The following is a 23,121-nucleotide window of genomic DNA, read 5'->3' as shown; positions in this document are numbered from 1 at the left end:
TCCCACCTGCTCAGGCAATTAGAGAGTCTTGGTTACCCAATACGTGAACCCCTGTTGGTAAGGTTCGTAGCAAGGGGAACGTAGCCCTAACCGTATGATTCTATATGGTACTATCGTGTCGAGAAGTTTTTTGGGTGCATCAATGTCACATACCATCTAGTACCCAGGTACCAACATGACACGACACATGACAAGCCAATTATAACACACGACAGCAAAATATAACACCTCACATCTCGGTGTCGGCATACCCCGACCACCGTATCCCATTCCACACATTACCAACCACATTCGCATCGCATTACCATCAACAATATACACATGAACACAAGCATAGTTAAATAATGCAAACATGAAGTTATGAATGGAATATGACATACAATTATATGTTATAATGTTAAACAATCCCAAATTAAATCACACCCAAACTCACCTTGTGTATCTCAAGAAAAGTTCAAAGTTCGGTTGTCCCGTTCGTCGTCCCCAACATGCCTCACCCAATACATTTGCCTTGTGTTAACAGTAGTTGCAGAGGCAGTTGCACAAATATTTGTGACCGGCCCTACGACCGGCCGCCTATAGTAGCTTCAGGGGTCCTGCGGTTGCACGAGCGGTTGTATCAGTAACTGCAATCCTGAGATTTTTAGGTCAGCACTTCCCAAATCCAATTTGCTTGATTTACAAAGCATCTAGGGCAAGAGAGGCTGTTTCCAAGTTTTGAACCAACAGGTTGCGATAGCAACTTAACCGTTGTACCAAGGCTCGGCCACCGCACAAGGAGTCATTATATAAACTAGATATTTACATGAGAAGACAATAAACTAAAGATTCACTATCAAAAGAAAAAAGGATAGTAGAAAACTTATGATAAGAAAATATACATATTAATTTTTCTCAAAGCAAACTAAGCAAAATGCTATGCTACAAGCTAGATCTTTTCAGTCCCGCAAACATCTTTCTTGTAGGAAAAGATGAAAAATATTATTTCCTCCTTCATTGAAAGATGATTTTAGTAATATATCCCATCCTCTATTCACCTAAAAATTCCTACAACTAGGATTTGGGTAAATCTAGTACCCCCAAGGTGGAGGCGCTAGGCAAGGTCCTAACAGTTAATCATTTAAAGAAGACAGAATTTAGGATGGCAAAGCAGGGCTGCAAGTGTGAGAAGGAAGAGGAGAGTATGGTGCACCTTTTCATTCAGTGTGAAATAACTGTAGTAATTTCAAGCTGTTACAGGAATTTCTTTTGGATTGACTGGGCCATAACAACAGATTACATCATGATAACCCTAGGCCAAACCATGAATTGCCTCTTGAAAGCTGACAAAAGCGTTAGTCACCATTACATGGCAGCTAAAGCTTATTCCAGTGGAGTAGGTGTTGGCAATTACGATCCAAAGATGATCATTCTTCCTACCCTTTAATTAACTCTTTAATTTTTCATGGATTATATATATATATATGCAGGATCCAATGATTCCTAAATCCTAATTCTTACCAACCCAGCATTTCACTATGAGCCAAACCCAGAAGATTTTTCTCTTCTCCTCACCCTCTTCCTTTAGACCATTTCAATAGAAATTGATACGATTATCCAAAAAAAAAATAAAAAATAAAATCTAACCTAATTTAATTTCTTCCTCTTTCCTGCAGTTTATCATAATGCAATAAACATTAGGCTATAAATGCTAATGCCAAAAAGGAAAATGAATAAAAACTTTCTAGACACTCTAACTTAAAAGGGTTTGTGCATCAAATGTAAACAGAGTTTCCCCTTCAATGAATCACATCATTTTCCATGTCACATTTTTTTCTCTGGAAAATTACATAATTAGCTACTTTTGGGTTTTCATTTACAAAACTGTCCACCCTATGTTTGAGTCAACAAAAATAGACAAAAATAAGTTAAGGTTTACAAAACTAGACAAAAATAGTGTTTCTGCCTCCCACACTTACTTTTTTAGACATTTTTACCCCTGTCATTGCCTTCTCGCCCAGGCTTCCTCCGTTCCCTGCAACCCTACCTTTGTCCCAGCCACCGCCATTCTCTGCTACTCCAAGTAACAGAGAAAAAAAAAAGAGATTTTTTTAGAGGGGAACTGCTGAGGAAGGAAGGAGTCACTGTTTTTGTCTAGTTTTATAAAACTAAACTTGTTTTTATCTATTTTTGTTAACTCCAACATAGGGTGGACACTTTTGTAAATGAAAACCCAAAAATAACTAATCGTGTAATTTTCCCTGTTTTTTTCTTCCCTTTGTCATCTATCTTCCTCAATAGATGTAAAAGCTCATTATTAGTTTATTTCTACTATTTAGCTTCAATTCTTTAAGGCTTGAGGTGCATTAGGATAATATTTAGGATGGCCGGCCTTTTTATTGTGTAATCATTTAAATTTTCTTCACGACAGAGGTCCCAGAATCCACGGGAGAGAAAGTTCTGGCAGCTCCAATGACACAGGCAATTGTTGAATTAGCACTATCACATACATACTATGAATGGATATCCAATCAAGACCATGACCGCAGGAGAAGAAATTGTGAAGAAGAGCAATTTGCCTCTTGAAGATGATATACTTCAACTCAACAGTGAAGATTGGCTTACCTTCAAGAGAAGAAAACCCAAACCGAGATAAAGAAGAGCAGCTCATAGTAGCTAGAGAGCTTAGCTACGGCTTTGAAACCATAAGCAGGAAAAAAAAACTCAGATGGCGATTTAGAAGATAACTAGAGAAAAACCACGACAGAGAAATCAGAGAAAAGGTTTTCAATGACATATCGATAGAGAGAATCGGAACTCGAATGGCAACCTCATGGCTCTGATCTCAGATGACTAGATGAAGGAAGAGCTGCGAGAACGATTGAGAAGAAGATGAAGAACTCGAATGGAGAACTCATTGCCCTGCTCTCAGATGACCAGAGGAAGAGTTAGGAGATCATTTTCGAAGACGAAAGCCTAATTCTTTTGCGAGAAAATTTTACCAACAAATTGTAGGGTAAAATTTTCAACTGTTTTCCGGTGAAGGGTAGAGGTCTTGTAAAATTTTGCAGCTGACGAAGCTAACACCGAAAAATTTAGTTTTACAGTAAAATTTGTTTTATCGAAGATTTTACATCAAAACAGACCGAGCCTTAAAGTTTATACAATAACAAATCTCCAAAATCAAATTCCCTTCAATCATTTGATTTACCTTTTGTTTTAGTTGTGAATGAGCTGAGACTACGAGGATACTCATATAACAAGGAACAAATATGAAACAACATTTTCAAAATAAATAAACAAATATTTGTTCATATTTTTTTTCTTTCATAGCATGCATAAAAAGGTATACATTGTTAATTAGTAGAATCTTAAATGATAATGTATAAGCTTTTAAAGAATTTACATTGTACTTTGCACAATTTGAATTGTCATATCATCCTTTCATGTGTCAAAACTAGGTCATCGTTTCTACGAGGGTTATCATTTCTTGTTTGGGTGCAAAGTTTCATACATGATCATGTATGAAATATAATAACGCTTCAACCGTTCGATTGAAATCAATTCTCATACACTAATCCAATTATTGAATTGAAGTGCTAACTGCTAACTGCTAACCATGTTTCAATCGACCATCTATGAGTGGCCCTTCCCCTCCTCCTTTAAAGAATGGTTGTGGGTACTTATAATAAACAATTTATAAAGTGTGGACAAAACTTCTCCAAGTAAGAGTGGTGCCAAGTGCCAACAAAGACCAAGTCACCCCAAATGGAGGCACTAAAATAAAATAAAATAAATAAATATACTTAAACAACTAACTAGTAGTTAGAAAACAGCTCTCAACTTGAGGCTAGTGCAATAGAGCCTAACCCCAAAAGATTTCAAGTTCAAGACCTTCTGTCCATCATCTAGCCCAAGATCCCCAACCCCCCAAAAAAAAAAAAAAAATCAGCAAAAATTTTAACCAAATCTGAATCATTCAAAATGATCTCAAAACAAAGAAAAAAATTCTTCAGATTTAGATTTGAAGCGTAAGACAACCTTAATAGGTTTTGGTAAAAAAAATTTGAATTGGCGAATTTTCGGTCATGAATTACTGAAACATAACTGTCGTATCCAGATTTTTCAATGAGGAAAAAACCACTACTTGGTTGCATAACTCTTGCACCTAGACACAGCACTGCTCAAAAGTACCATCGGGTTTGTCCCTAGATTAGCCCCCACGCTGGTGCAGGCACTACACAACCAGACAGCATTCTCTTGCCCTCATTCATTTTTCAATTTTCATTGTCCCTTTTTTCAGGCCAAAATTTAACTCTTTTTTTTTTATGTGAAAGTAATTTATTTAGTAGAAAAGAGAGATGTCCTCAGTTACATCACCTTGTAGACAATGAGTACATGCTGTGTGCGCTAGTTGGTGTGCAATTGATATGTCAAGTCTAGGTTTTTTATGGATACAAACATTATCAAATTTGAAAAGTAGAATTTTAATGTTAAATAAAATTGTAAAAAGCTGTCATGGCCATGGATGATGTTCTATCGGATGAGAGAGCCATTTGACAAGATTTATTGAATCAGTCCAGATCTCTGTTCTTCTTCTTCCCAATGAAATTGCACTTTGGATTCCTTGTTCGATTCCTCTTGCTTCTGCTTCCTGTGCTGAACCTGTGCAACCAAAATCCATTTTTGCAGACATGAGTTTATGTTTAGAGAAAATTGTCGCCGCCCAGCCCCCGATACCTGATTTTCCATCATGGCTGCCATCCGTGATGATAATATCAGTATTGACATCAGCTCGGTGGGTATAAAAGAGTCCCATAAAAAAGTTCTAAAAAAAAAATATGCCAATCATTTTTCCGTTACTGACCTCGTCTAAAGCCCTAGGTCTACTTCATTCTAATGACAAGATGTCCATGGTCATCTGCATGGAAATGAAATTAAAGAATCACTTATATATGAGATCATCACGGCCAGGTCCAACCCCAATGTAATGAATTGGTACACCAACAAGTTCTTCTATCCTTTCCACATATTGGCGGGCTGCGATTGGAAGATCGGCGTATTTTTTAACTTTAGAGATATCATCTTGCCACCCAGCTACAACTTCGTAATCAACCTGCACATACATATACACAAAACAAAATCCATCAACAAGAGAGTAATTAGGAGGTACAAGCAAATATCAAGAAACCAAAAGAGTGAACAATGACAAGGTAAGTAAGCATCTCCAAACAAATATTTGATCTTTAGACTTACTGTTAATTGATCAAGAACATTTAGATCTGAAGGGAATAACTTGATTGGTGTACCATCAGCTAATCTGTAGCCAACCCCCAACTTTATTTCTTTAACATCTGTAAGTACATCAAGCTTGGTGAGATTGAGAGAGGAGAAACCATTAATCCGACAGCAATACTTCAAAGCGACTACATCAAGCCAGCCACAACGTCGAGGACGATTTGTGGTTGTGCCAAACTCTTTCCCCTTCAACCTAAGGCGGTCTCCATCTATATCTAAGATCTCAGTTGGGAAAGGACCCGAACCAACTCTTGTAGTGTAGGCTTTTACCTGCACAGCAATGTTTCAAATTAAAGGCTAGGGAATTCTGTGATGCCATGGTATTTTACCATTTACAGGGAGAGGAATCCACTAACCACTCCAATAAGATCACCAAGGATTCTTGGTGCAATCCCAAGCCCAGTGCATATCCCACCTGCTGATGGGCTAGATGACGTGACAAATGGGTATGTTCCAAAGTCAATATCCAACATGGTTGCCTGACCACCTTCAACCAGTATTTTCTTTTTCTGTGAGATGGATTCATTCACAAAATGGACTGTATCAGCAATATAGGGTTCCAATCGCTCAGCAAACCTCTTGTAGCGGTCCACTTCTTCCCTGAGCATGTTGGTGCCATAATCAACTCCTTGGAACCTTGAAGCAGCATCTGACAGTAAAAGATCAAGCTTCTGCGGGAAAGTATCCATGTGCCTCAGATCGCCTACCCTGATACCATTCCGAATCATCTTGCTTGAGTAACAAGGTCCAATCCCTCTCTTGGTTGTCCCAATAAATGAATTACCAAGCTCATGTTCTCTAAGACCGTCTACCTCTTGGTGGAAATCAAATAACAAATGTGCACGATCCGATACCAATATCCTACCCTTACAAGGGACACCATTAGACTCAAGACCCTCGATTTCTTTGAAAAGTCCTGGTAGATGAACCACAACTCCATTCCCAATAATACAAAGGGTTTCCTCATTGAGGATTCCTGAGGGAACAAGCTGAAGGGCAAATTTCTTACCCTGAGAATTATAAATGGTGTGCCCTGCATTTGCTCCACCCTAACATCAAGAAGAACATTTTCAAAATCAAATTGGATAGAGAAAAACTGTTAAAAGGGTGGGAATCCCACCTATTCAGAGACAAGATAGACTGATTACTACATCTACATTGCAATAAATCAGAGAATCTCAGTAACATAATCTTCTCACTTAATTTCATGAAACCAAGTTCTACAAGAATCATAGAAGATAGAAGCCCCAAACTTAACAAACCATTACTTTAGACACTTGGGTGAAGGACTTAGCTCAGATGTTATACATAGGACCTCATATTTTTATGTAGGAAACAGTCAGTACTGCTGCATCTTAAATAGACCATTCCTTTGGGCACTTACGGTGAGTGCGCATGCTTCTATGACTTTTCTATGCTTGTTCTTTTGTGAGGTGTGGCCATGTGGAGGCTCTATAAGCTTTTTGGTTGTTCGTGAGGATTAACACATGTTGGTTTCCATATTATTTAAATAATTCATGAGAGATTTGTTTAATTAATATGGAGATTGTAAACCTGTTCCTCAGAAATAAAGTATTTGCTTTTTTTGTATTTCTGGAATTATTCAGATATAATTTGGTTCAGACGAATTATTCGCGGATTATTTTAATATGGAGGTTGCAAAACTGTTCCTCACAAATAAAGTATTTGTTTTTTTTTTTGTATTTCCAAAATTATTCAGTTGAACCGAATTATTCGCAGTTTATGGTTCAAAAAAAGCGTGAAATTTTCCGAATAAATGGATGAGTGGCAAAACTTGAAAAGATAAAACTAGGAATGCAAAAATTAGAGCTAATTTAGGAGTTTGGTCCAATAAATGATAAGTTGAGAGAAAAATCGTTGATGTGGTATGAATATGTGCAACAGAGGCCTTAGAATGCTCCAGTAACGAACAGTGATATGATTCAAATTGGAGGAACTAAAAGATTCAGATGTAGGCCTAAATGACTCTAGAAGAAGTGGGAAGGAAAGACATGCACACCTTAGGACTAATAACAAGTATGGCTTTAAATAGAGTTGATTGCAGACACAAGATCCATGTAGCCAACCCCATTTAGTTGGAATAAGGCAGAATTGAGTTGAGTTGAATATTGAAAGATGTATGATATTTTCCTCAAAACTACAAGAAAAGAAATAATATCCCAAAAACCTTAAAATTCAACCCCCCCCCCCCCAAAAAAAAAAAAAAAGAAGAAGGAAGAATAGCTTAACGACTAAAGAAACTGTAATAAACTCGTTACATAACCATCGTATAAAGGTTAAGTAACAATTAACCATATGTTTAATTGCTTGACGATTAAAGAAACTATAAAATTTTGCTATGATGTATGGTGTGGAATGTTGGGCAATTAAGAAGCCTCATATAGATAAACTCAGTGTAGTGGAGATGAGGATATGAGATGGATGAATGGAAAAATTTGGAAGGATAAAATAAGGAATGATCATTTTAGAGCTGGTTTGGGAGGAGCTCCGATACATGATAAGCTACAAGAAAGTCGTTTGAGGTGACATGGCCATGTTCAATGGAGACCTTTGGATGCTCTAGTACGAAGGAGTGATTTGATTCAGATTGAAGGGACTAAAAGAGCCAAGGGCATATCTCAGGTCTTGTATCAAGTATGACCTCGAATAGACCTGATTGGAGGGCAAGGATCCATGTAGCCAACCCCATTTAGTTGGGATCAGGCTGAGATGTTGTTTGTTGGACATAACCATCGTATAAACTCAAAATCAAGCTTGTTCAGTTAATCAGAGTATTCCTGCTCTAGAGACATCCTATCTTCCATTCTTGGTTCTTATGTACAAATTTGTACATATTTTTTGCATTTCCCCATCTTAAGAACCTTTTGAATTGTTCTATTCATTACATTTGTCATAAATATTTATGAAAGGCAATTTCAGTAACACAGGTGATAATTCATGTAAAAGAAAGAAGTAAATCCTTAACATGAGTTATTTGTCATAAATATTTATGACAGGCAAGTTTAGTAACACAGGTGATAATTCATATAAAAGAAAGAAGCAGCATATCCTTAAAATGAGTAAAGTACTCTCAAATATATCAAATCTGCCCAATCACTGAAAAAACCACATAAACACAAGAAAAAAAAATGTTTTAACATGGTACAATGAAACTCTAATTGCAGGATCTGATGGGATTTAAACTTCAAATGTATGAAAATTGGTTAGATTAAAAAGGATCCAAACTTACGTCAAAATTGCATTTGAATCATGGGATCCAGAAATAACTCCACTTTTAACTAAAAGCTTGAGCTTTGATTGTGTGCTGTGGTTAACTACACTAAAAGTAGGCTGACATTAAAACCAACAACAAAAATAATGAATTCAACCAAAGGAAGAAGGGGGGGGGGGGGAGGATACAAGCAAAAGCCAGCACAAAACCCTACCAAAAGGCAAGGACAAGACACAAGGGACAAAAGCCCTAACAAAACATCGCACTAAAACGAAAAGAAAAAATTCCCGGCTCAATGAAGTCCTTCTATCCCGGGTCAATATTCTCGCAGCACAAGACGTGATTTTGGGGGGGGGGGGGGAGGATACAAGCAAAAGCCAGCACAAAACCCTACCAAAAGGCAAGGACAAGACACAAGGGACAAAAGCCCTAACAAAACATTGCACTAAAACGAAAAGAAAAAATTCCCGGCTCAATGAAGTCCTTCTATCCCGGGTCAATATTCTCGCAGCACAGGACGTGATTTCTGATATCTAAATTGATAGGCGAGTTGATCTTCGGGATGGGCAAGCAGTAGGTAATGTAAGGACGCTTCTTAGGGAAAGGAGGGGAGCTGGGGTTGCGACGATGAAAAACTTTGAGAGACGTGCGGGCAGTAGGGTGATGCGAAGGGGGGTTCAGGCCCAAAATAGGATGGGAGATTCGGGAGGGGTTAGAGCAATGGGCTTCAGGGTAAGAGGGAACTGGCCCATTAGAAACAGATGGGCCAGCCAAGAAGGGAAAGATGGTGGGCCGGGTTAGAGAGGGACAAGACAAAGAAAAGGAAGCCGAAGTGGGGACCACCACATGGGCAGGTAAAACTGGGGAGAGAGAGGACCGAGAGGACATAAACCCTTTGGCCTGTGATTTGAGGAAGGAAGAGATTCCAACGTTAGAGGGGAGAGAGCTAGGGGAAGCCAACGCAGGGACAGCAGGCAGGGGATCAGAGGGGGCAGGCGTAGGATGTTGACAGGGCAGGTGTTTAGGCTGAGCAGGGTAGAAGTTAGCTCCTTGGAGGAAGGGAAAGTTTCAACGTCACAGAGGGATTCATACTGCAGAATCGCAAATCTGGTCGGATTCAGACTGCAGAATCGCAAATCTGTTTGGACCAGCGGTAGCTTGCAGGGGGACCATCGGTCCAGGGGGATGAAGACAACGCGGAGAACCAGAGGGTGAGGGCTCCTCGCGGCGGGGACGATGGTGGCTTCTTCTCCGGCCACGGCTAGGATCACGATGATCAGAGGAAGCGGAAGGGGTGATGAGCCAGTCACATTCACCACAGGGGCTCTTCGATGCATCCTGCTTCTTCTCCGGCCACGGCTAGGATCACGATGATTAGAGGAAGCCGGAAGAGGAGATGAGCCAGACCCATTCACCACAGGGTCTCTTCGACGCATTCTGGTGGAGGTATCTTCACACACAGTAGCAGCTTCAGGGGAAATTCGAGAGGCGACAACCAGCGAAGTATCCTCAGGGATTGCGACTGCATTAACGTCATGGCTTAGATTCTGCTGAGAAACGACAACTTCAGAAGGAGCTTCACAAGAGTTCGAGTCTGTCTTTGGCGCACAAACAGTAGAAGGATGGCCAAAGGTTTTGCAGTAGAGGCAGTGGGGGGCCTTCCAGTCATAGTGGACTTTTTGCTCAAAAGAGAAGTCATCTCCTTCCTTAATTGTGATGAGAGAAGGAAGAGAAGATGCTGTAGAAATCTTGACACAGAAACGAGCAAAAGCCAGCCGATCCTTCCTCATAGTTCGAACATCAGAGAAGAGAGGAGTACCTACAACCGATCCCACCAAACTAAGGAGTACCCACAACCGATCCCACCAAACTAAGACCTTCCGAACACCAGAAATGGAGTGGCAACCCAGGAAGGGAAATCCACAGAGGGATGGTAGAGAAATCTACCTGATTCAATTGGAGATGCACTGCCATTGGCGAAGGAAAAGAGGTCTCTTTCCAACTTGCCAGGGACCTCCTTCAAGGGCACGGCTTTTGTCGGATTGGTCGGAGAATTTGAAGACAAAGAGGCCATTATCCAGAAGGGAAGTTTCAAGGTTTCCAAGAAGTCTCTATTGTTTAGTTAAGGAGGACTTCACATGTGGAAAGGAGGTTGAGAGCCAAGGAAATGGCCAAACAAACAATTTCTCCAAAGATTTGCTTTATCATCGAGCAGACCAGGGGGGCAATGGACAACTCTACAGTCGCCCTCAAGAGAGGGGGCGATGAAATGAAGGGAGAACCCTTCTCTAGTAGCTGGATGGAAAAGAGAACTCCATTGCGGAGGAGGACGGAGAGCAGAGGGTGAGGATGTAGGAGGCAAGGGAACAGCAGCCGACGAAAGAGGAGATGATGATGTAGAGGGATTACCGGAGGTAGGGGAGTTGCAGCAACCGAGGCCTCCAGAGGAGGAACAGGCAAGGACGGAAGCATGCGACATCGTGACTTTCTGCTGTTCTGAATTAATGTATCTGTTAACGGAATATATATGTCATATCCTATATAAACATAAAAATGAGACAAGGCATAAGCACAGTTGTCATGGCGTCGCCATATCGACGCCATGGCGTCATATCGCTGGAGAAGTGGGCATATCGACCACCGATATGGATGATGTAAGAATATCGACCGATATGGCCTCCATGTCGTCGCCATGGCGCTGCCATTGATGCCATACCACGACATATGGCCATATCGGTCGACATGGTTGTTTCAAATTATAAAACTTAATTGTTTAACAATAATTTTTTTTAACCATTTTTTATTTTAATGCTTTTTCCTTAACATAAAAAAAATTAAAAAAACATCAAACAGAAAACACTAATACACTATTGACTAATACACAATTACATATTCACATCAGCAATTTTTTTATTTTATTTAGATGGGTTGTTTATTAGCTTTATTCACTCAATATAAATTACGTTCTTGTAATTGTTTTTTTGTTTTGTTACTTTTGTAGTCACTTTCATATGAATCATATCTCAACTCTCATGATTTTCAACTTTATTATCAGCAAGACTATTGCTATCAATTATTTGATAATCCATGATTTCATATACACTAATGGATATTACACTTTCAGGAATTAAACCATAGTAGGTTAGTAGTACACTTTCATGTTAATTTTTTTATGTTATAGGGTATATATTATAGCATACTAAATGACATTAAAATAGAGAAAATAAAAAATAAAACATGGTCGATATGATTGCCATGGCGGGCGACATGTCGATATATCGACATGACACCCCTCCACCGACTTGGATCGCCGTGACGACGTGACAACTATGGGCATAAGCTCAATCTACTTCAGAAAAAGAACGCTTTTTCTACACTTTCCTTTAAGGCTGGTTATAATGAAGCTTTGTAAAGGCTTCGAAGTCTCAACTCACAAATGAAGGAGGGAAACAAGGTGTGACAGAACTATTCAAGGATTAGTTCATCTACCACAACTGTAGCATCAGCAAAGCCTCAATTGCAAGACCTCCTTGGTTCCACCTTCGTATTGATTAATATTTCTCCTCCTTTTATTTCTCATTAACACCCCCTCCCAAAAAAAATAAAATCCCATACCACGTATTTTAATTGTCTATATGTACTTGATAAACAGAAATTAAACTACTGTACCTGAGAGATTTTTAAGTCTGTAACAGAATATAAAGCTAAAACACTAGATCTGAGAGTGAGAAGAGAAGAGAAGAAGAAGACAAGGTGGAGAGAAGGAAAAGAGACTGGTTGTAAGAATCAAGCACACAGTCCCCCTCCATATTATCTTATTTATATCAATCAAATATTCAGACTACAAAAAGGATTCCTAATCATAATAGGATCCACAGAAAATAAAATAAAACAAATCCTAACAAAACTAGAATTAAGTAGAGAGAAATTCTAATAGAACTAGGAGTAGTAAGGGAGATATCTCGATTAGGATATTCTAATATCCTAATCATGATATCACAACCCTAACCATTCGATATACTTTAACACTCCCCCTCAAGCTAGAGTGTACAAATCACCAAGGCCTAGCTTGGAACAACTTTGACGAAAAGCAGGACCAAACAACGGCTTGGTAAACACATCACCCAATTGATTAGTAGTAGAAACAGATAGGGTAGAAATCAAGTTCTTCATGACAACATTTCAAAGAAAGTGACAATCAACTTCAATGTGCTTTGTCCTCTCATGAAACACTGGATTACTGGCAATATAAATGGCTGCTTGATTGTCACAAAACATCTGCATAGGCTGAGTGATAGGAAATCCCAACTCCTGAAGCAATGATTTTACCCACATCAACTCAATAGTTGTTTGTCATAGCACGATACTCAGCTTTAGCACTAGATCTAGCAACAGGGGTTTGCTTCTTACTTTTCCAAATGATTAAATTACCTCCCACAAAGGTGCGATAACCAGTCGTGAAGCGCCTATCACCATCAGCACCAGCCCAATCAGCATCAGAAAACCAACCAGATTAATATTGCGATTGGGACGATAAATAAGACCTTTGCCAAGAGAACCTTTTAGGTAGCAGAGAACACGACAAGTAGCATCTCAATGAACTTTCTTTGGAGCATGCATAAACTGACTAACAACTCCAACGACAAAGGAGATATCTGGTCGAATAATAGTCAAATAAATAAGTTTGCCAACAAATCTTCTATACTGATGTATACCTGTAAAGTCTTCACTCTCACTAGATCCAAGTTGGTGATGGGGATCCATGGGAGTAGCAGCTGGTTTAGAAGCAGCATTCCATTTTTTTGATAGGAGATCCAGAACATATTTCCTCAGTGAGAAACTAATACCTTTCTTGCTGCGTAAACTTCAATACCAAGAAAATATTTAAGAATAACCAAGTCCCCTGTTGGAAAGTAAAAATCTTCTCATAGAGATCATACATATGGGAAATATTCCTTTCTTGAGAAAAACTTTCACGTGAATCATTCCAGACATCCTTGGCAAGAGTGTGAAACATCACATTAGATGCAATAGCAGGCTCAACACTGTTCCATAGCCATATTTAATAATAGAGTTCTCACGCATCCACTCATTGTGAGCTGAAACTGAAGCAGGATCCTTTGGATCAGCAGTAGGAGGATCACCAGTGATATATTCTTATTTTTCCTTTGGCATGAATATATGCATGTATGGCATGGGCCCATAAAAGATAATTGGAGACTCTGGAGAGCTTAATAGTAGTAATTTGAACTTGGACATTATCCGATGGTAGTTTAGGATCAGCCATATTGCAGAAATAGCAGCAGTAATAATATAATTGGTTCTAGAATAGAACCAATTTAGGGTAATACAAGACCCGAAACAGCAGCAGCAGCAGTATCACACTTGATAGCAGTGGCAGGAGTAGTAAACTGGCAATCGGCTTCTTAAAAAACCCAGATTAGGGCTGGATAAAGGTACCAGCAGGGTTAGGGTTTCAAAACCCAAAACTTCTAGCAGTATTAGTAAAATTAGGATTTGAAAACCCAAAAACAATAGCAGAAAAACAAAGCGGTAGCAGTAGTGAGGCAAGGGTAAGATTTAAAACCAATAATAGCAGTAGGACAATAGGCAGAGTTAGGTTTTGAAGAAACCCACACTCAACTAAATAAAATAATAATCGAATGTTGTACCTGAAGAAGGGAACCAGAATTGGAACAATTGAAGACACAATCACCTGATAATAAGCCCTTAATAGATGCAATACGCACTGTTAGTACCATCGATCGAAGAAGAGTTGAACTCCCATAGCTAGTTGCTCGCACCAGCTAGATTCTGTCCGATTCTGGGAAAGACTTTTACTAATAATTCATTTCGGGTACCAAAAAAAGTTACATAATCACATATCACATCGCATCCGGCCGGGGATAAAGGAGAGAAATTTTGCAAATAGAACTGTTGAATCTGCAGTCGATCCTCAGGATTAGGAATATAATTGAGCAGCTCCAACTTGAAGTTCTCCAATCGATCAGATTCTTCAGGTAAGCACTAGTAAAAATAAACCCTTAGTTTTCAATAGAAAACTCTATCTGGGGCTTAATCCATATATGCAGCAGAGGGTGCTGCACCCTTAGAAGAAAGTAAAACTTTGAGAAGACTCTCAAACCAGAATCGCAGGAGAAAACAACCTAATGGTTGTGCTCTGATACCATGTAAGAGAATATAAAGCTAAAACACCAGAACCGAGAATGAGAAGAGAAGAGAAGAAGAAGAGATGGAAAGAAGGAAAAGAGACTGGTTGTAAGAATCAAGCACACAGTCCCTCTCCACATTATCTTATTTATATCAATCAAATATTCAGACTACAAAAAGGATTCCTAATCACATCACAATAAGATCCACAGAAAATAAAATAAAACAAATCCTAACAGAACTAGAACTAATTAGAGAGAAATCCTAATAGAACTAGGAGTAGTAATTAGGATATTTTAATATCCTAATCGAGATATCACAACCCTAACCACCCAATATACTTTAACAAAGTCAAAATAGCCTATACGGGAGAAAGCAAACGCGCATGTGTGTGTGTGTGCATACACATGTGGATGTCTGCTTGATTTCCACTAGTCCTACTTCAGATTTTAGTTTGAACAGCTAGTTTAAGGGTTCTAAGATTGAGTCTGCTATTTGTCTTTTAAATCCTAGTGTAAAATAATAAAGAGAAAAGAGAAGAAGTAAAGAGAGAAGACAGAGGAGAGAATAACGTAGGCTGTAACCCTTGGGAGTTCAACCAATTGGTTAGAACTCCCTATTCCACTTCATTAAATAGCATAACAAGAGTAACCCACAAGAAATAAACAAAAGACAACTATTCTCCTCTGTCTTCTCTCTTTACTTCATTAAATAGCATAACAAGAGTAACCCAGAAGGATCCATCTTGGTATTAGCGCTAGGATCCTCTAGGATCCCGATAATTCTAACACTCCCCCTCAAGCTAGAGCATAGATGTTAATCATGCCCAGCTTGTTACAAATATAATCAATCCTCTCACTCCCTAAAGCTTAAGTACAAACATCCGCCAACTATTCTCCTGTGTGAACATGTTGTGGAGAAATGAGCCCTTGTTGTAGCTTCTCGCGAACGAAGTGACAGTCAACTTCAATGTGCTTCGTCCTTTCATGAAACACTGGATTTGAAGTAATATGGACAGCCGCTTGGTTGTCACACCAGAAATGCATAGGAATAATATTAACAAAACCAAGCTCAGTCAAGAGTTGCTTTAACCACATCAGCACACAAGTAATATGAGCCATCACCCGATATTCTGACTTAGCACTGGACCTTACCACCACTGTCTGTTTCTTGCTCTTCCATGAGACAAGATTCTCACCCACAAAAGTACAATATCCAGTAGTCGACCTCCTATCAACAGGAAACCCAGCCCAATCTGCATCAGAAAACCCTTCAATACGCCCATGCCCATTATCAGAGTACAAAAGACCAAAGCCTAGAACCTTCTTCAGATGACGCAAAATCCGAATGACAGCATCCCAATGAGACGTCCTGGGAGAGAACAGAAACTGACTCACAACACTAACTGGAAAAGCAATGTCAGGTCGTGTGACCGTCAAATAATTTAGCTTCCCAACCAGCCTACGATACTTCTCAGGATCATTCAACACACCACCCTTATTAGCCACAAGCTTTACATTAGGATCCATAGGAGTATCCAAAGGTTTAGAACCTAACATACCAGTCTCTGTGAGTATGTCTAAAACATATTTGTGTTGTCAAAGAGAAATACCTTTGCTCTATTGAGCAACCTCAATACCCAAGAAATATTTCAATTTTTCGAGGTCCTTGGTTTCAAACTGTTGTTGTAAATGTGCCTTCAACTGTACAATGCCTTCAACATCATCTCCCGTGATGACTATGTCATCCACATACACAACCAAAAATATCCTACCCGTCTTGGAGAGATGATAGAACACCGAATGATCACTATCACATCGCAACAAACCAAACTGAAGAACAGCACTGGTAAAGGAGACTGCTTCAGCCCATATAGTGACTCCTTCAACTTACACACCAAACCAGACTCCCCCTTAGCAACAAACCCTGGAGGTTGCTCCATATATACCTCCTCATATAAATCACCATAAAGGAAGGCATTCTTCACATCCAATTGATATAGAGGTCAATGATGAGATGTTGCAAGAGAGATCAAAACACGCACAGAAGCAAGCTTGGCAACAGGAGAAAAAGTATCTAAATAATCAACCCCATAGACTTGAGTATACCACTTCAATACCAAATGTGCTTTCAAACGAGCAAGAGAACCATTAGGGTTTACCTTCACAACAAATACCCACTGACAACTAATAGCAGTCTTACCCGTTGGCAAAGGAACAAGATCCCAAGTCTCATTACTTTCCAAGGCCAATAATTCTTCCTCTATAGCTGTCCCCCAGCCAGGACTAAATAATGACTCTGCAACTGACTTAGGAATAGGATAAGACGCAATAGTGGTAAGACAAGATCGAAAAGAGTCAGAAAAAACAGAATAAGACACAAAATTACCCAAAGGATGTTGGGTACAACTACGAACCCCCTTGCATAGAGCAATGGGAACATCAATATCACAAGGAGCAGCGTCAAAATTAGAAGAGGGAACATCAAGATCAGAAAGAATAGCATCACTAGAAGATGGAGCAAGAACATCAAAAATGGGTACAGTTACCTCTAGAACAAGATCAGCAGCCGAAGTTGACATGGTAGGTGCCGAAGGAGCCGGTGTTGCTGTATCAACACGAGGACGACGAACAAAGGTGAATCGAAGCATAGGAACAGTTGGTGGTGGTGGAGGTGCAGCCGGTGGAACTTGTGGAGAGACCCATTCCTCAACAGAAAGAGGAAGACCATTATCCAACTCAGACACAACAAATGAAAAATCATTATAAGGCGTGGACTCAAAGAAGGAAACATTAGCGGTGATAAAATATTTCTGCAAAGAAGGACAAAAACACCTATATCCTTTTTTGGTACGCGAATAACTAAGGAAAATGCATTTCAAGGACCTAGGTTCTTAGATAACCCAGGACGATGGTCATGAACAAAACAAATACATAACTCAAACAATTAGGTAGACGGGAAAAGTAAAGAATAAGAAATCCCACCCTTTAAAACAGAAGAGGGCATGCGATTAATGAGAAAGCATGCAGTAAGAACAACATCAGCTCAAAAAATTTGTAGTACTTTCCGTTCAAAAAGAATGGAATGAGTAACTTCCATCAAATGTCTATTCTTCCGTTCAGCCACTCCATTTTGTTGTAGAGTGTCTGAACAAGAAGACTAGTGAATCATTCCATGGCCAACCATAAAATATTTAAAGGATGCTGAAAAATACTCTTTTGCATTGTCACTGTGTAAAATACGAATGCTCTTATTGAATTGAGTTTGAATTTCAGTAACAAATGCACAAAAAATAGAAAACAATCCTGAACGGTTTTTCATTAGATAAAGCCAAGTGACCCTGGAATGGTCATCAACAAAAGTAACAAAATACCGAAATCCTAACTTAGACGCAGCAGGACAAGGACCCCACACATCGGAGTAAACTACATCAAAAAGGTGCGCAGACTGTTTATTAACTCGAGGGGAATAACTCACACGGTGGAGCTTTCCAAACTGATACGACTCACAATCTAGATTAGAAAGAGACTGAAAACAAGAATCAAGCTTCTTCAAGCTCTATAACGATGGATGTCCCAACCGGCAATGAACTTCACGAGGAGATAAAATTCCGAAGCATGCAACTGAAGGAGAGTCCTCAAGAAAATACAACCCCCCTTGTTCACACCCCCTACCAATCGTCTTCTTTGACATAAGATCCTGAAAAACACAAGAACCAGGGTAGAAAGTTATGGAACATTTATAAGCATTGATTAGTGTGAAATCCACTGTAATTTTGAACTTTGGAACTTGCGTGATTTCAGGTTCTGGTTCAGTGTCTATGCTAGCCTCAATGCTGTGGGCTGCATCAGTGGTGGATTCAGACCAATCCATTAACTCACCTATGGAGGATTCCGGGGAGCCAACACAGTTAGCCATTCATGAATCCGAAGATCCTGCCGGCTCCTTGCATTTGAGCTACATGTGCCAAACATGAAGCTCTCAATCTTAGGCCGGATTGTAGGTAAAAATCTGTTTCTTATATGTATATATATAGTGTAATTGCATAAATAGTATATAGGGCAGAATAATAATTTTCTCTTGTGGGACCCAAGTCCCCAGTGTGGAATCCAACTTCCCGTAGTTTACCCCAGCTGGATTCCCGCTTATGTCACATGACATCACCCTTATGACTTAGATATAGCTAATTATGTAGTTATTTCTATACATGATTAGATTTGAGAAACACATTTACAAAACTGATTTTGACCAACCAAGGCAAACATGCCTCAGTAGGGCATTAGTATATAAGAGATCCTTAGCCTTAGATTTCATTTCTTTCCAAGGCTGAAAACAAGAATCGATTTCAGCAAAGGGGAAGAGGAGAGAAAGAAGAAGGAAGAAGAGAGACGGGGACCTAAGGCTTGAAATTGCTGTCAATTGGGAGCTAAATACTTGGACCATAACTAAGGCTTGGATTTGAGGCTGCCATCATCTTGCTCCACTCTAATTTGAGGTAGGATACACAACCCCAAGTCTGAATTGTTAAATCTCTCTCCTTCTCCTTCAATTCTGCTGAGAGGTAACTCAATTCAGCCCTAAACCTAGGAAATTAGACAATTGTTGGATTAATCCCCAAAATTGACATGCATTTGGGTTGTAATGACCCAAATGGCCATGTCCTTCTTCCCCTAGCCCATTTTTGGTGTTTTCAGTCCATGCATGTCAAGATCCAAGCTTAACAGCCAAAACCCCCCAATCTGTTTTTGACCAATTGGATGGAGTTGCAGGCCTGCAACTGGTCGACCCCAGGTGTGAATCCGGTTCACCTTGTAGAGGCTATCTTGATTCTGGTGGTCAGGGCTTTGACCTAGGGCTTCTCCTATGTCTGATTTATGTCTTTCATTGACTAATTAGGGTTGTTAGCACGCTGTTGGTGAGGTTATTTTGTGCTTTGGGAGTTATTTTGGCTAAGCTTCTTCTACAATCTAAGGTAAGGGAATTTTGGCCTTAATTTCAGTGTGTTGGTGTATTAATTTCTGCTTGTTATTGTTTGCCATATCATGCATCATATTAATATACTGATCATGTAGTTTTATAGCTTCTTTCTTCTTTGCATTAGATGATGCATAATATTAGGTTGTATTTCATGATGCATATGCATAAATTACTTATGTTCTATGAATTGTTCTTGATATTTATGTTGCTGGACAGAAATGCTTTATTATCTATTATTGATTCATATGCCATCATGTTAGAATGCATATGGTTAGGATTGGCATGAACCCAATGCTACAGCCCTTACCAACAGGGGAGAGGTGTTGGATAACCCGTGGTAGCTTCGAAGGGATGATTCCGAGATGCCATTCACTGTCCCATATCCGAAGAGTACTACAGGAATGGGAACAAACAGTAGGGTTAACATTTGGGGGTTCGTTGGCGTCAGATGCGTAATACCTGAGCTGGCACGTCCCCACCGTGGTAGAGTGGTATCACCCGGGTGGCCGACGTCTGGTTTGTGTTTCCGGGACCGAGGATATCATACCTACTATAGTAGCATTTATACCCCATGAGACTTAGTACTGATGCTAGAAGCATACTTAGTTTTAGGTCATTCATCATGGACGATTTGCATTTGCTTGTGTGTTTCTCTTGTTGGGCTCAGTGGAGCTCGCCACTGTGGTTAATCTTATTTTTCCGATGACTTGGCTACTGGTGCTGCTCCTGCTTTGGAGTTTCCTTCTAGTGACGGACGTGTGCCACAGGAGTATGAAGTGCACGATGCTTCGTGCATTTGTGATGACTGTGCTTTCTCTTGATCCTGGTCTGACAGTCTAGGCTATCTCCCCCACTCTTTTGTGTTTATACATTACTTTTGTATAGTTTAGTATGATATAGATCTTGTACACTTTTGTCTTGGGTTACTGGTGAGAACTATACAAATGTAACTCAAGTTTCAGTTTTATATATAAATGAATTATCACAGAGTTTCCTTATTTATTGATGTTATCTCTATTATTAAATCTCTTCCATTGCGTTTAAATTACTGTATTGTGATAATTGTTGTGAATAGGGTACTGCACTTGCGATCCTTGGGATTGGTTGGATGTCTGATGGCATCCAATCACACTAGGCCCTTATTAAACGGGCCGAGATGTAATAGTTAGCTTACTCACAGACAATAAATTAAAAGGGAAATCAGGTAAGTAAAGGACGTCTAAAAGGGACAAATTTGTACTAGGATAAACAGTTCCAGTGGCATTAACTTTGGCTAATGTAACACTAGACTTAGAAGGACAAAGGGACGAAAAATTACTTGAAAAGCCCGACATATGATCAGATGCACCTGAATCAATGATCCAAGGACGAAAAGAAGAGAGAATAACGTAGGCTGTTCAACCGATTGGTTAGAACTCCCTATTCCACTTCATTAAATAGCAATAACAAGAGTACTCCACAAGAAATAGACAAAAGACAAACAGGCCCCCAAAAGGATCCATCTCGGTATTAGTGCTAGTGCTAATACCGAGATCCTCTGGGATCCCAATAATTCTAACACCTAAAAAGTAAACATACTCCCAGATGAGCAGGATAACAGAGTTTGGAATGTTTGAATTCTCCTCAAATATTTAAAATGCAGTCCAGAAAAACCCTAACCCTAATTAGGTGTTAAGGTAGATTCATAGCTGTTAGGAAAGGCCAGTAACTAGGGACATTTAAGGTACAAAAAGTGATGAAACAGAACTATCTTATGTAAAGTGAAACAAAACTGTGTGAAAATTGATATATCATAATGCATATCAAATCAATGGATCTACTTGTGGTGGGCTTAAGAGAGAGAATAAGAGAAGCAAAAATAGAAGATAAGGGGCTGTTCTGGGACTGTGAACAGTACCCATGCACAGTACTTAGAAGCATAGTACTAAATCTCGTTTCATTTCGGTGTTTCGGCCTGACCGAAATTTCCGAGATACCAAAATTTGGTCGAAATATGGTATTTTTTCTGTGGGTGTAAAATGCCAAAAATGACCGATATTTCCGAGATTTCCGAAACGAGATGACTAAAATTTCCGAAATATTCAAAATATTACACTTTTCAATTCGATGTTGCATTTCGTTCCGACTCGACCGAGATACTCGAAATTCTCGAAATCTCAACCGAGACGAAACGAGTTTTAGTACTATGCTTAGAAGAGAGACGAGAAAAAAGAGAGGAGGGAGAGGCACCAACCTCCAGTTCAAACAAAAACTAAACCTGAACTCATTCCATTATCAAATCATTGGGTTTGGCCATAGACCTACCTACATAACTTCATAAAGACTCAAACCAGGAAATTAAAATAGAAACAAAGATAGACTGATCTCCCAGTCGCAAACTGTATGGGAAGTTTCCCCAACTGACTATAAAACAGAAAATAGAAACTACTTAAGAATAGAAACAAATCAAAAAGTATTCTAACTAAAAGGAAACATATCTAAACAAGACTGGATGTAGAAAATTCATTTTAGGATTCATGGAAATTTAATAAAAGATACACGATGGGCAGTACCTTCCTTTGCTGTCCCACGAGGATTGCTGTGATGAAGTGCCTAGTTAATACCAAACTCCAAGAATGTATCCTTAGTGCCCTCCTTGTTAATTGATGAATCTCCATTGTGTTTGAGACTATAATTTAAGGCAAAAAAGTGGGAAAATAGTAACTAGTGAAAAAGGAATAGGTGAGAAGAAGAGGGTGGTAGCCTGAGAGAGAAGAGTTAGGGAAGAGAAGGGGGTTTAGCTTTACACCAACTTGGATTTACTCCAAGGTTTGCAGGGAATCACTCATGCTGCAGAGAATGGGAGAAAATCTCATAAGTTCTATCATCATTCCTTATCTTCCATGTCAAAATACAGTCTTTTAAAACCCAAAATTTGAGAGGGAGGGGGTGGGGGGGAAATAACTCCCTAACAACTACTTTTCCAGCAATGACTACTCCCTAATAACCACTTCTCCAGCAATAACTCCCTTACAACATTAGTACATAACAGTTCTGGCCCCAAATAAGAATACAACAAAATAATAAAAAGAACTACATATAATGCTGGTCATCTAGCCATAATGAAGAAACATGTGGCTGCATATATCCTTGAGTGATGTCCTCATCACCAACTAATGTAAGGTTGGGTCATGACTCACGAATGACCCAACCACAGGCAGGATCTCAGGTATAATCATATCAGATTATATTGCAGCAAACGCACCACAGAATAATAACCCATTCTTGAATTAGGGTTAAATTTGGAGATTTGCATGAATATATAAACTCCTAACTCAGATCACCTCCAAACTCCTGCAGAGTAGCAGTATTTGATTGTTGATTAGATCCCCAAGGATGGAGAGATCGATGCCTTTAAGGTTGCAGAAAATTCCTTCCACCAAACAGAATCGCATGAACTATTTGAGTAGTCTTCAGTCAGAATT

At 39.4% G+C, this 23,121-nt stretch overlaps 1 protein-coding gene across 1 annotated transcript in view; it reads right to left on the bottom strand.

Annotated features, from left to right (window-relative positions):
* Window positions 1–4,851: 4,851 nt before the first annotated feature.
* LOC122640070 (adenylosuccinate synthetase 2, chloroplastic-like) overlaps window positions 4,852–23,121 on the bottom strand; it is a 35,075-nt gene continuing 16,805 nt past the window's right edge. The window contains exons 2-4 of the mRNA XM_043833188.1: window positions 5,634–6,326; window positions 5,236–5,547; window positions 4,852–5,095 (exon numbers count right to left, since the gene is read on the bottom strand). Of these exons, the coding sequence (XP_043689123.1) occupies window positions 4,925–5,095; window positions 5,236–5,547; window positions 5,634–6,326 (1,176 nt within the window). The 3' untranslated portion in view covers window positions 4,852–4,924. The remainder of the gene's footprint in view (window positions 5,096–5,235; window positions 5,548–5,633; window positions 6,327–23,121) is intronic.

The sequence above is a fragment of the Telopea speciosissima genome, chromosome 9 (assembly GCF_018873765.1).
Source record: "Telopea speciosissima isolate NSW1024214 ecotype Mountain lineage chromosome 9, Tspe_v1, whole genome shotgun sequence".
Lineage (NCBI taxonomy): Eukaryota > Viridiplantae > Streptophyta > Magnoliopsida > Proteales > Proteaceae > Telopea > Telopea speciosissima.
Note: the sequence above shows the minus strand (reverse complement) of the source record. Positions and strands in the feature narration are given on the sequence as shown.